The 13,796-nt window shown below is 38.9% G+C and overlaps 1 protein-coding gene across 2 annotated transcripts in view; it reads right to left on the reverse strand.

Annotated features, from left to right (window-relative positions):
- Window positions 1-13,796, reverse strand: part of HPF1 (histone PARylation factor 1) — a 28,502-nt gene that overhangs the window by 1,198 nt on the left and 13,508 nt on the right. For both annotated transcript variants that reach the window (XM_019026096.3, XM_055385794.2), the window contains 3 exons: window positions 11,301-11,451; window positions 7,016-7,103; window positions 1,034-1,206 (listed from right to left, as the gene is read on the reverse strand). In XM_019026096.3, coding sequence (XP_018881641.3) covers window positions 1,034-1,206; window positions 7,016-7,103; window positions 11,301-11,451 — 412 coding nt within the window. The remainder of the gene's footprint in view (window positions 1-1,033; window positions 1,207-7,015; window positions 7,104-11,300; window positions 11,452-13,796) is intronic.

Genomic DNA, 13,796 nt, shown 5'->3' on the forward strand with positions numbered 1-13,796 from the left:
GCCTTCCCATTGACGCTGATGCACGCAAAAGCTGGAGAGCTACTGGTTTAGTCTTGCTTTTCCCAGTGTGGTCTGTAGAGCAGCAGCATGACCGTCACCTGGGAGCATGACAGATATGCAGTCTCAGATCTCATCCTGGACCTACCGATAGAGTGCATTTTAACAATGTCTGCAGGTGAGTCATATGCATTTTAGTTTGGGAATTACTGCACTGATTTAGGCACTGATTCTGGAGCCAGACTGCTTGTGTGAACCTGGGCAAGATGCTTTGCCTCTCTGTGACTTGGTTACAAAGTAGGTTAAATGAGAATTAAATGATCTGCGTGTGGGTATGCACTCGTGCACATGTGCACACATCTTAAAGAAACAGATGCAAAGGTGTTGGAAAGCTTGCCCGATCTTACACACTGGGAAGATGTGATTTACAACCAGTTTGGCCCCAGAAACAGGTCATATCCGCTACACCTTATTGCCTCTTTGATCTTCAGGCAACTATGGTTGAGTAAGCACTGGTTTAGCTATTAAGTAAAATTTTCTTATTTAATGAGCAATTAGTTAACGGTAAAACAGCATCTCTTATAAAGCTTAAATATTTAAAGTGTATTTTTCATCTAAGAATTTAAGCACAATAACAAATACCCCCACCACAATGCAAATGAAATGGAGCCTAAGGTGTGTGCACACACCCCCATACCTAGCCCCAAACGTACACACACGGCAAGGCATGTCCCTATAATGTGTCTAATGAGTAAATTCACTTTAATGTAAGCCTGAATGCAAATAATCTTCACCTTTGAGTGAATGCAAATATTCACCTTTGCCAGAATATAAGATGAATTTAAAACATTTTTAGGACACCTATGTTAAAAAAAATCACTTCAAAAACTTCATTTTGAAATACAAGCTGAATCCCTATCTTACCTCTGCTGGAATTTGGGGGTATAAATGTGCATGTATTCATGTGTGGATGTATGTCGCGGGGAGAGGAGGGAGGTGTGGCAGTGGGTAGCAGGTGGAGGGTTTTTTTACTCACATGTGAGCCATAGCAAAAGAGATCCATTCCCAATTCAAGCCCCATGCCATAATCACATTCATCATTAGCAAACTGCACAAAAGTCATCATTTCCTGAATGGGAGCAAAAGCTTTTAGTCTCTCCTCATCACTTGCAGCCTCAACTATTGTCTTGCAAATTCTCTTGAGGTCAGCTGAAAGAAATCAATAATATAAAAGATTATCTACATAGTTAGAAAATGAATCAGTCTTCAAAGGTAAGAAGATTATAAAGAGGGTTTTTCCTCCTAAGACTTTGTACTAATACAACTTGTGCCACCTTGGGTAGTAGTCTTCAGCACTCTAATTTAGAATGGCAATTTGGTAATTTTTCTACTTAGGATTCAAGCTTAAAAACAGGTTAACAAGTATTTCTTTATTAACGACTATTTCACAGGATTTAGTTACAGTCACGATTTTTTTTTTTTTTTTTTGTAGACGGAGTCTTGCTCTGTCACCAGGCTGGAAAGCAGTGGTGCGATCTCGGCTCACTGCAACCTCTGCCTCCCAGGTTCAAGCAATTCTCCTGCCCCAGCCTCCCAGGTAGCTGGCACTACAGGCACATGACACCACGCCCAGCTAATTTTTGTATTTTTAGTAGAGACGGGATTTCACCATGTTGGCCAGGATGGTCTTGATCTCTTGACCTCATGATCTGCCTGCCTCGGCCTCCCAAAGTGCTGGGATTACAGGCGTGAGCCACTGGGCCCGGATACAGTCAAGATTTTTTTTAAAAGTCTATTCCATGGTGGTCATCATGAGTTTACATAAGCGTTAAAGATTCAGCAGACTAGTCCAGGAGTTGGCAAACTTTGGGCAAACCTGGCTCACCCTGTGTTTAACTGCCCTCAAACTAAGTTTTTTTCATTTTTAAATGGTTGAAAAATCAAACAAGAATGTGATAGATTATGTAGCCCACAAAGTGTAAAACATTTACTATCTGGCTGTACATGGAAAGTCTGCCAGCCTGGTTCATGCACTATATAGTTGCCTCTGTATCTGAGGGTTCTACATCCTTGGATTAAACCAAGTGTGGATTGAAATACTCAGGAAAAAAATAAAACATACGGATTTTAAAAATACAGTATAACAACTATTTACATAGTGTCTACTTTATATTAGGTATTCTAAGTAATCTAGAAATGATTTGAAATATACAGGAGGATGTGCGTAAGTTATGCAAATTCTACACCAACTTATTTGAGGGACTTGAGCATCAGATTCTGGGTATCCTTCGAGGTCCTGATACTAAGACAACTGGATTAAAAAATAATCCAAGTAGGCAAAATTTGTTCTTTTTGCCCTGTCCTACCTTGTTTGCTAAAAAAAATTACTGACTTGTGACTTGCGGTGAACTAAACCCAGAAAAAGACAACAATGTAAGAGACAAGAAATCACTGCAGAATTAAACCTTTAACTAAAACCTTCACCAAATTGGGAGAAGAGTAGGCATGGCAAGCGTGCGTTTGAGGTAAGAATAGAGAGAAAATGTCTAATATTTACCTAAAGAATATATTTTTACAAATTAACATTTCAATTTTGGCTTTCAAGATTTTTTTCATTCTTTCTGGATGTTAATGTACATCAGATTTCAGGATGCAAATGAGATGGAAGTATGAACAATATCTATTTAGACTTCCTTTTGACAAATTGTATGTCCTTTTTAACAAACAGTACTTCTTTGAGAATGAAAAGAATGGATATTATTCAAACAAACCAACAAAACATTTCCAAACAGGTGGCTGCCATACTGGGGGAGAGGAAGACTGGTTAAAACATTAACAATTATACTCAAGAATGATAGGTGATGTTAAATTCTATGTATGAGGCACAATGTTCTGATGAGACTAATGAAAAATATCAGGTATGATATTACCAGGGACGGGCTGAGCGCAGTGGCTCACGCCTGTAATCCTAGTGGGAGGATTTGGGAGGCTGAGGCAGGAGGACTGCTTGAACCCAGGAATTGCAGACCAGCCTGGGCAATGTGGTGAGACCCTGTCTCTACAAAAAATAGAGAAATTAGCTGGACTTGGTGGTGGACACCTGTAGTCCCAGCTACTTGGGAGGCTGAGGTGGGAGGATCACCCAGTGCAGGTGGTGCAGGCTGCAGTGAGCCGTGGTCATGCCACTGCACTCCAGCCGGGGTGACAGAGTAAGACCCTGTCTCAAAAAAAAAAAAAAAAAAAAATTACCGAGGATGGTATTAAAAATATACTATATACTAGTGCTTTTAACCCCAGTCTATGAATATCATTTGGTTCAGTCTTGACGATAGTACAGAATACATGCTGTTACCCCAGTCACAAAATGTGTTTTGTTCCCTTTCCCACTTTTGGTGGACCAGTATCGCATTGAACAAATGGCAAACTGCACCACCTACGTTTCTAACTATCTATAAACAGTAGTGACATATTTGTTGGTTTGAAACCTTTTACAAATTAAATTATTTTACATGAGCTTCATGACATTCCTTTCTTCAGAAAAATCAGTGCTGATCATTTCAAGAAAACAGATGAAGCTTTCTCCAAAAAGCTCCTTAAGGATGGAAAATAAGTGGTTCCTCCCTGTAATCGTGGGTGTAACTGATTGACTGGGACCCTTAGAATCTCTCTCGCTGTGCTCCAGTCAGCCACTACAAATCAGGGTGGTTATGGAAGTGAAGAATTTAAAGTTTATCGCTTTCCAGTATCTTATTTTCTATTTTTACACCTGGCAAATCACATATGGACTAAAAAGAATAAGCAACTTATGCGAATTACTAAGCTAGAAAAACACTGAAGAACAGAGAAGAAAATATTCAGCTCACCATCAGTACAAGGAAACATATGTTCTTCCAGCAATAAAACATTCTACAGAAATTTCATTTAACTGAAACCCAAACTTAAAGAACATGAGTGAAGCCTTAAGTTAACTATTCAAAAATCATGACTTAAATGTTTCTACTCAAAATACTCAATTTAATGAGTTAGGAGTTTCACTGCTGAATTCTTACTATATCCCTGCCACTACTATCAACTAGAATACTTAAATTAAGCTACAGTAGTTCTGTCAAGGTAAAAATCAGGCAACTAGGCAGGCAACTCTTCTTACTTCGGATAGTAGTATGCACTCTACAGTCAGAAAACCAAGTATGAAAACCAGTGCCCTCAGCCAGGCGCGGTGGCTCATGCCTGTAATCCCAGTGCTTTGGGAAGCCAAGGCAGGTAGATAACTTGAGGTCAGGAGTTCGAGACCAGCCTGGTCAACATGGTTGAAACCCTGTCTCTACTAAAAATACAAAAATTAGCTGGGCATGGTGGTGGGTGCCTGTAATCCCAGCTACTCAGGAGGCTGAGGCAGGAGAATCACTTGAACCTGGAAGGCGGAGGTTACAGTGAGCTGACACCCTACCATTGCACTCCGGCCTGGGTGACAAGAGCAAAATTCCATCTCAAAAAAAAAAAAAAAGAAGAAAGAAAGAAAAAAAGAAAACCAGAGCCCTTACTGACTAATGCTAAGCACCCTGAGTCTATTTCCTTTGTGAACATTGGAATAAGACCTACAATAAAGAGTTGGGTGAGAATTAAATACGTCACTTGTTAAAGTGAATCACGACACTGACAGTTAAGAATTGCTCAATAAAATGTATCTTATTTGCTAAGTTAAAGCGTTATTGTGAGAAGCTTCAAAGGATTAAGAACAAACTTCGTTGTGATTTGCTAATCATTGTCACATTAACAAACTGCCAGTCAGTTATACCTCTTGGCAAATGACACTGGCAAGAGCAAGAAGATTAGGTCCTTCAGTCTTAATGTTTTGCTACCACTTCAAAACTAATTAAATACAGAAGGAGCTAATGCCTAGAATAGTAGACTTGGATATAAAACCCCAGAACCACAACTACCGCAGGGTAACAGGCTTTATTTACTCCAGGGCACTACAATTTAACATCCATCACCCCAAAAGCTTTAGAGACTGCCCATCTCTACAACAAATGTGCGCAACCTTTCCCAAATGAGATAGGAATCATGCTTTTTAAAGCTCTCTCTGCGAACAGAGACACGAAGAGAAGATGACTTAGTGTAGAAGCAGAAGACTGACCAGTAGCTAGGGCCCACAATGGTCCCATCAGAGACTAATTGACTCTGGCTTCAAAGAGGAGATATAGGACAGATCAGCCTGTCTAAGAGAAATACAGTGTGGGTTACATTTTTTCCAGTATCCACATGAAAAAAGAAACAGGTGGGGCAGGAGAAGGAGCTAAAAAAAAAAAAACAACAACAACAAAAAACAGGTGAAATTAAGATATTTTATTTAACCCATATTTCCAAAATAGTATTATGTCAACATATAATCAATGTAAGAAACATTTAATCCTGTTTTAATTTACAAACTTAAACTAATTAAAATTATACGAAATTACAGGCCAGGTTCAGTGGCTCATGCCTATAATCCCAAAACTTTGGGAAGCCGAGGTGGGTTGACCACGTGAGCCCAGGAGTTCGAGACCAGCATTGGCAACAGAGTGAGACCCCGTCTCTACAGGACAAAAACAAAAACAAAAACAAAACCCACCAATTAGCCAGGCATGGTGGTGCACACCTGTAGTCCCAGCTACTCGGGAGGCCGAGACAGGTTAATTGCGCCACTGCGCTCCGTCCTGGGTGACAGAGTGAGACCCTGTCACCAAAAAAAAAAAAAAAAAAGTAAAAAATAAATACGAGTTACAAATTGTGTTGCAGGAGCCACCTGTGAGGCACTCAGTGGCCATCACACTGGACAGCTCAGCCACATTCGTCTTCCCTATGGCACTCCTCTAAGTGGCAGGGGTACTGCAAAAACAGGTCCGTATGAATAGCTGCCATCTAAGACATCTCTACCTACTGGCTGGAGGCTCTGCACAGTAAAATTTGAGAAGAACTGCTTTAGAGAACTGGTTTAAATGCAGATGTCCAGGTCACAACCCCAGAGACTGGTAACCACCAAGGCTAGTTAGTTCTGTTCTGAAAAACAGACGGCCAAATATGTGCGTTGTGCAGGAATATGTGGTTCTTTGAGAAGATGCTAAGTTTGATTTCCCTTTAAGTTTTATCCCCCCAGAAGAGGATGATCAATAAAGGAATACCAGCAGGGCTGTTCACGATAAGGGAATGGAGACAAGGGGAAAAGAGTTGAGAAGCGATTTTAATTCTCGATGTTTAATGTAGCAATAACTAGATTATGTGCAGTGGTCCATTTTCAAAGTGTTTTTATACTTACAGATGACGTAGTTCAGGATCTTGGGCTTCTGAAAGCTAAATCATTTTATAGGCAGATGAAAAAATGTTCACAAAGAACCATAAAAACACAATTTCAATAATTACTACTTTGCAAGTTGACTGTAATGTCAAAGGTTCGGAAATAGTTCCCAAGAAGCAGGCAATGGGTTAAAATTCTGAAACCCCGTCTCTACTAAAAATACAAAAATTAGCTGGGCATGGTGGTGGGCACCTGTAATCCCAGCTACTTGGGAGGCTGAGGCAGGAGAATTGCTTGAACCTGGGAGGCGGAGGTTGCAGTGAGCTGAGATTGCGCCACTGCACTCCAGCCTGGGCTACAGAGCAACACTCCGTCTCAAAAACAAAACAAAACAACAACAAAAAAAACTACTGAATTTTGAACACTGAGGCAAGCATTTTGTTAAGTATTTTAATACTTGTTTACACCCCAAATTCCTTTATGAAGTGCATATGATTAGCTTCATTTTACAGATGAAAAAGACAAGATTTCACAGGGTTAAATAATTTGTTCAAGGCCACACAGCTATGAACTCGGTTTTAATTCAGTAATGACTGACTCTAAAACCTAAGCTTACTCTTTATTACTAAGGTCTAGCGACTGTGTCAGAAAAGGTATATGGACATACCTACTTCCCAATATAAGTAAAACCTTTATTCATGTGCATTAACATATATGCACATGTTTACATATGAAATACATTACCATCTGTTTCAGGGAGCTCTCGGTACCCAACATCATTTTTATCTACTGGAACAACCAAGCCTGCACCATGAAAGGTCTTTGTCACAACCTACATTAAAGAAAAGAATAAAATGTAATCATGGTAAGCAGACATCAAAAAAAATCCCCAAATACATAAACCCTCAACATTTCTGCCAAAATGTAACATTCAATCACATTTTATTTCAGTAAATTTGGACTCCAGGGTAAAAATTTAACACTATTTTTTTCTTGAAAATTAGCTAAAAGTTAAACAGTTGAAGTAATCACAGAACAGTGAAATAATTGGCTTTTCTTAATTGTGCCAGTCACTTGGAAGTCTGCATCCTGATTTGTTAAGGAAGAACCCAATACATCCTAGAAGGCAAGCCAAAATATTGGTTTCCTCTAAGGTCAAAGTACCTTCTGGTAGAAAGCACAGAGGAACCTGGGCCTAAAAGAAAAAGAGTAAGAAACAGTTCTTGTCAGCAAGAAGATATGGTAGGACAGAACTCCTCTCATCCATCCTGCCAAATTCAGACCCCCCTATTTTTACCTGGAATATTTAGGCTTCTCTGCAAACTTCCCAAAAGTAGGGCAGTTTCTAGGTTTGTGGTGTCCTTTATGGAGGCAAATCACATAACCAGTGAGCTTTTATTAAGTGGTAGTCTTCAAAGACAAAAACAGGCCCAACTACAACTACCACCATAACCCTTCCAGTTTCCTTCTTCCTTTAGCTCATGTTAGTGACATTATTTTTAGGTCTTTCCTTAGCAAAACATCTGTACAAATATTCCACTTCTTTGTGCAATTCAGTGAAAAGTTTCCAAGGCAGAGGAAGGACACAACCCAAAAACCAAACTCCAATTTTAAAGGCCTCTCACCTAAGTCTCTATATCTTAAAGATTTTTTTCTCTCTAATCTCCCTATTCTCCCAGTCTCTTGCTTCTTTCATTATCCTTTATTAAGCTGCCAGAAAGGGCAGATTATTCAAAGGAAGTTATCAGACAATTGCTTACCACTTGGGAAAAAAATGAAGTCATTGTCTTCTATCTTAATCTTTCTATCAAGATAATCTGCAGCTGGATTTCAGAATTAAATGTAAAAATAAAGCCATACACATACACACCATGGAATACTATGCAGCCATAAAAAAGGATGAGTTCATGTCCTTTGTAGGGACATGGATGAAGCTGGAACCCATCATTCTCAGCAAACTACCACAAGGACAAAAAACCAAACACCGCATGTTCTCACTCATAGGTGGGAACTGAACAATGAGAACACTTGGACACAGAGTGGGGAACATCACACACTGGGGACTGTCATGGGGTAGGGGGAGGCGGGAGGGATAGCATTAGGAGTTATACCTAATGTAAATGACGAGTTAATGGGTGCAGCACACCAACATGGCACGTGTATACATATGTAACAAACCTGCACGTTGTGCACATGTACCCTAAAATTTAAAGCATAATAAAATAAATAAAAAATAAAGCCATAAAACTACTCGAAGGTAAATTTTAAAAAATAATTTTGTGATAGAGAAGAGTTGACTATATAAAAATAAAAAGTCTATCCAGTGAAATCAAGTACACGAGACAAATTAACTGATAAAATATATCTGCAAAATGTAACAGTAAATAAAAATTAATGTCTTTAAACTATAAGGGAGTCTAACAAAGGAAAAGACTAACATCCAAATTAGAACACATCTAACAAAAAGACTAATTCTAACCCTGATAGAGAAATGGGCAGAGTTCAGGCAGTTGAAAAAAAAATACAATGGCCAACAGAGAAAAGTATTTAACGTCCTTTATAATTAAAGAAATGCTAATTAAAACTGCAGAATTTTATACCTACCAGCATGGAAAAAACTAAAAAGACTAAAGAAAACTCCACAAAATTAGAAACAAGCAAAGAAAAACTACAAACACACATACACACACACAGACTACTTTGGACCTGGCAATACTACGTCTAGGAATTTCTTCTAAAAAAATAACCAGATAAGTATGAGAATAAAGGTATAAAAGGATATCTATGGCAGGATTGTATTTGTGAAAAATCTTAAGCAACCCAAACTTTGACCATAAGCACAGTATTCTGCAGCCACTCAAAATTATGAGGTAGATCTTAAATTGGCAATATGAAATGATAAACATACCATATTCATAAGTGTAAAAAGCAGGACATAAAGCACTGATAATGAAAGAAAAAGACAGCAGTGCTATAGTTGCCAACTCAGGCTGAACAACATAAAGAATGATGGTAATATGTTCAGATTTTTCACAGATGATTACCTGTACTAATTGTCCATGAAGAGGAATCAATTAAGAAGTCATCAGAATTGTAATTTTATTAAGAAATTAAGAAGAATAAGATTACAAATTTAGGAAAGCTGTACAGGGGTGGGTGACATCCTGAAGCATGGGATCACAGGTGGATGGAGTGCCACACCATCATTTTACACATCATTTAACCAACGTTCCTTATGAAGAAATCCAGGTATGAAAAAGGTGAAGTGGCAGAGAGCCAATTAGTAAGAAGATGGGGTGGAAAGAATGCTAAATATGGAAAATATGAAGTTGGGTTTTACATGTGTCATTTAAGATTTTGGACAAGACACAAAACCTCTATAACCCTCAATTTACTCATCTATAAAACAGGATAATTCCAACTTTGCAGATTTGTTGTACGGAGTCAAATGATATAACTCATAAAGACTCTGCATTCCAAAGTACGCTAAGTTACTATCAGTATAAACACACTGATTTCCAGTGTGCTACACAGTGCTCTATCATACTAGAGTGGAAATATGCTTACACTCACACACAAGGACAAAGCCACTAACTCACATATACTAGTGCAATTGAATTCAGTAGAAAAATATGAATTCAATGAAGATCTCACAAAAACAATAAAAGAACAACCTTGCATATAACAGAAAAGGGTTTGAAAGTATAGTCATTAACAGGGGAGGATGAAAAACATGATTGTCTTGAAAGTTCTTTTTTGTCTTTGTTTTTACCAGCTGTTTTTGTATAAAAAACAAATACTAAAATGAAACTTCATAGGGGAGGGGTCTAGGACAAAAATATCTATGAAATTTAAACCTCAATCATATCTTCTTTATGGGGAAGAATTAAGAAAGTCTCCTCTGAAATAAATCATAGCTTGTGGTAGAAAAATAAAAAAAGACTGATTAAATAATTTGCTAATAGCTATTATGTGTACGGATGCTCAGACTTTAGTCAAAACAAATTAGAAATACATTAACTAGGTTACAAATGCTACCCTTCCTCCTAGTCACAAACTGGAAGAAGCTTCCTGTGATAACCAGAAAGGTAAATGGCAATATAAAATCTTAATATTTAAAATGCCATATTGTAATGGGTTTCATTAAAATGTATGTTTTAAGAAACTTTCCAGTCTATAGGACTAAAGAGTGCCTACAGCTTGATACAAATATCACCCCTGCAGCTGAATCAAGATCAGAGAAGGAACTGAAGTAGGATTCAATGCCTAAGTAGAGTAAGGTACTTCATTACCAGTGCTAGTTTATTAAGGAATAGCAAGTTCTCCATTTAGCTTAGAACATTCAGATGAACCAGCATGGGCAGACAAATGGTGAGAGGCTGGAGGAGACTGGGGAGCCCTCATTCCAGTGACAAATGTTTTTTTTTTCTCCCAGAGGCCACAAGAACAAACTCCTATAGAATTCTCATTTACTCCAAACCAGAAATCTTCCAGCTTGTCATTAACTTACTCTGAAATCTATAGCTGAAAAACCAAAAGAATCCAACACTAACAAGTATTTGCTCCTTTACAAAATACTCCCCTCATATTGCAGACATTAGGAGAGATGCAAAAGGAAATGACAGGATTAATAAGGAAAAAGAAAGAAGCACTGCTTATATACACGTTTACTGGAGAAAATGTATGTATGTAAATTTCATTATGTACAAAGCAGCTTTCACTTAACTTTATGAAGTGATTAAATGGTAAACAAGATTAAAAGAGTGGTAAATACTGGCATGAGTTATTCAACCACAGCAGTGATATCACCAGTTGTGCAATTCAATCAGTGTACCAACCCAAAGGAGCCATCTGACCCCTGTTTCAGTGCCATCCTCTTTCAGTGCCATCCTCCTAACATCCCTAAGGGACAGCATCCAGTTCTTAAGATAGGACTAGGGAAGAGAAGGGTAAAGTAGAGATGGGAAGGAATCAAGAGGGGAAAAAAATATGCTATAGCAAAACAGAGACCAACAGGTTGAAATCATACTTTCTTATCTCTCTGTTTCATCTTCATGGTTCTCTGTTCAAGCGAGTACCCCAATTCTCTGGCTGCTTCTGTGAGTTTTTCATCTATGTTTTTCAAGAGATTGATTTTCTTTTTATCCGTTATTTCTTTAAGTTTTTTCGTCAAAAATAATCTGAAAAAGAAGTAAAAGTCCGCATTATGTGGCAGGCCACTGTACTAAGTACAAAGACCTTTGGAAGTTGAGCCAAGGTAAAAATGTCAAATTCCATACAAGAATAAGTCCACAGAATAATTACCAACACTTCTCTCAAAATCCCTAATAGTTTTCTTCAACTAAGAGAAAAGCAATATTCATAAAAAAACTGCCAGTCAGAGAAAGAGCAAATACGATTCAAATTTATATTAGTACTCTAATGTCTACAATAAAGGTATAAGGGGTATTTGCAAAGCTGAGATTAGTCAAGGTTTAAACTGTATCACTTGATACTAAGATATGGCATACTACTTTGGAGAAGTCTGACCTAACAGAAAAAAAAGTAGACATCAAAAAAAAGTAGACATCAAAAAAATTTTTCAGGCAAGGCACAGTGGCTCACGCCTGTAATCCCAGCACTTTGGGAGGCCAAGGCGGGCGGATCATGAGGTCAGGAGATCAAGACCATCCTGGCTAACATGGTGAAACCTCGTCTCTACTAAAAATACAAAAAATTAGCCGGGCGTGATGGCGGGCGCCTGTAGTCCCAGCTACTTGGGAGGCTGAGGCAGGAGAACGGCGTGAACCCGGGAGGCAGAGCTTGCAGTGAACTGAGATCGCGCCACTGCACTCCAGCCTGGGCCACAGAGCAAGACTCCGTCTCAAAAAAGATATATATATATATTTTCAGGGACCAGGCGTGGTGGTTCATGCCTGTAACCCCAGTACTTTTGGAAGCCGAGGTGGGCGGATCACTCAAGGTCAGGAGTTGGAGACCAACCTGGCCAACATAGTGAAACCCTGTCTCCACCAAAAATACAAAAATTAGCTGGGCATGGTGGCATGCACCTGTATTCACAGCTACCCGGGAGGCTGGGGTACGAGAACCACTTGAACCCGGGAGGTAGAGGTTGCAGCCAACCAGTCAGCCTAGATTGTGGCACTGCACTTCAGCCTAAGGCTGCCTCAAAAAAAAAAAAATGTCTTTTTTTCCGAGATGTTGTTTCATTCTTGTTGCCCAGGCTGGAGTGCAGTGGCAGGGTCTCAGCTCACTGCAACCTCCACCTCCTAGGTTCAAATGATTCTCTTGACTCAGCCTCCCGAGTAGCTGGGATTACAGGTACATGACACCATGCCCAGCTAATTTTTGTATTTTTAGTGGAGACAGGGTTTCCCCATGTTGGCCAGGGTGGTCTCGAACTCCTGACCTCAGGTGATCCATCTGCCTTGGCCTCCCAAAGTGCTGGGATTACAGGCGTGAGCCACTGCCCCCGGCCTTTTTTTTTTTTTCATTTTTAAAGAGACAGGACACTATTATAACACTAAAGGTCAATAGATTTTTTTTTTAATGTTGAAGTTTGTGTTAAGAAAAATTTAGAAAACACAAAAGGAAAGCAAAGCTACTTTGTAAGCTTATACAAAAGCATAATCCAAAGTAGTTCTCAAAAGTATGTGAATATATATCATGTTAATGCCACTTATGGAAATAATTTTATATTTTGTCATAAACAGGTTAAGATTTTTGCCATCAATATAAAAGGTCAGGAGTAAAATGAAGAGCGGCAAGGGTGTGCCAGACTCCCAGGAAGAAAGTTGAGGGAGTAACAACTCCTAGGAAGAAACTCACTTCTATTCACTGCCAACATCTGAGAGTTTGTAGTATTCCCTACAACACTGTTAGGGAGTTAGAACATTTATAGTGGGTGCTAGTCTTAGCTTCATTGTACTTATCAGGAAAAAAAAAAAAAGGCACAGAGGATAGTCAACTTACCCAAGTTGAGAGAGCTAATAGATTAAACCAGTAGAGTTACCAGTAGAACTGGTAGATTAAAATGCCACAGAAACCCAAGCCATCAAAATCTAACTTCTGATTACAGCACACGGTTACACTAAATCTTACCTTCAATTATTACCAGCTGTATGTCTAGAGGGTATGTTTATATCAACCATAAAATACAGATTTGATCATGTCAGTCCTATGTGAATCAATCGATCTTTACAGTCTTCCTCAACACTCTGGCACAGCAATATAGCCATTCAAGTACCCTGTGCCACGTATTTTCACACTTTCACACACATACTGCTCCCTTACCTAAAACATCCTTCTTCCCATTCTTTCTAGCAAGTTCTTACGCATCCATCAAAGCCCACATAAAATATCCTCTTTTACCTCTGCCACTACTGAAGGCACTTGGTAGCTGCCTTCCCATACATATGACATTATTATGACTATCTCTGTAAGTTTTTGTCTCTGCCGAAACCTACTCTAACACTTTACTGTGTGATGCTTAAAGATAAGGTGCGATGTGCAACTGAAGCCATGA

The sequence above is a fragment of the Gorilla gorilla genome, chromosome 3 (genome assembly GCF_029281585.2).
Source record: "Gorilla gorilla gorilla isolate KB3781 chromosome 3, NHGRI_mGorGor1-v2.1_pri, whole genome shotgun sequence".
Classification (NCBI taxonomy): domain Eukaryota; kingdom Metazoa; phylum Chordata; class Mammalia; order Primates; family Hominidae; genus Gorilla; species Gorilla gorilla.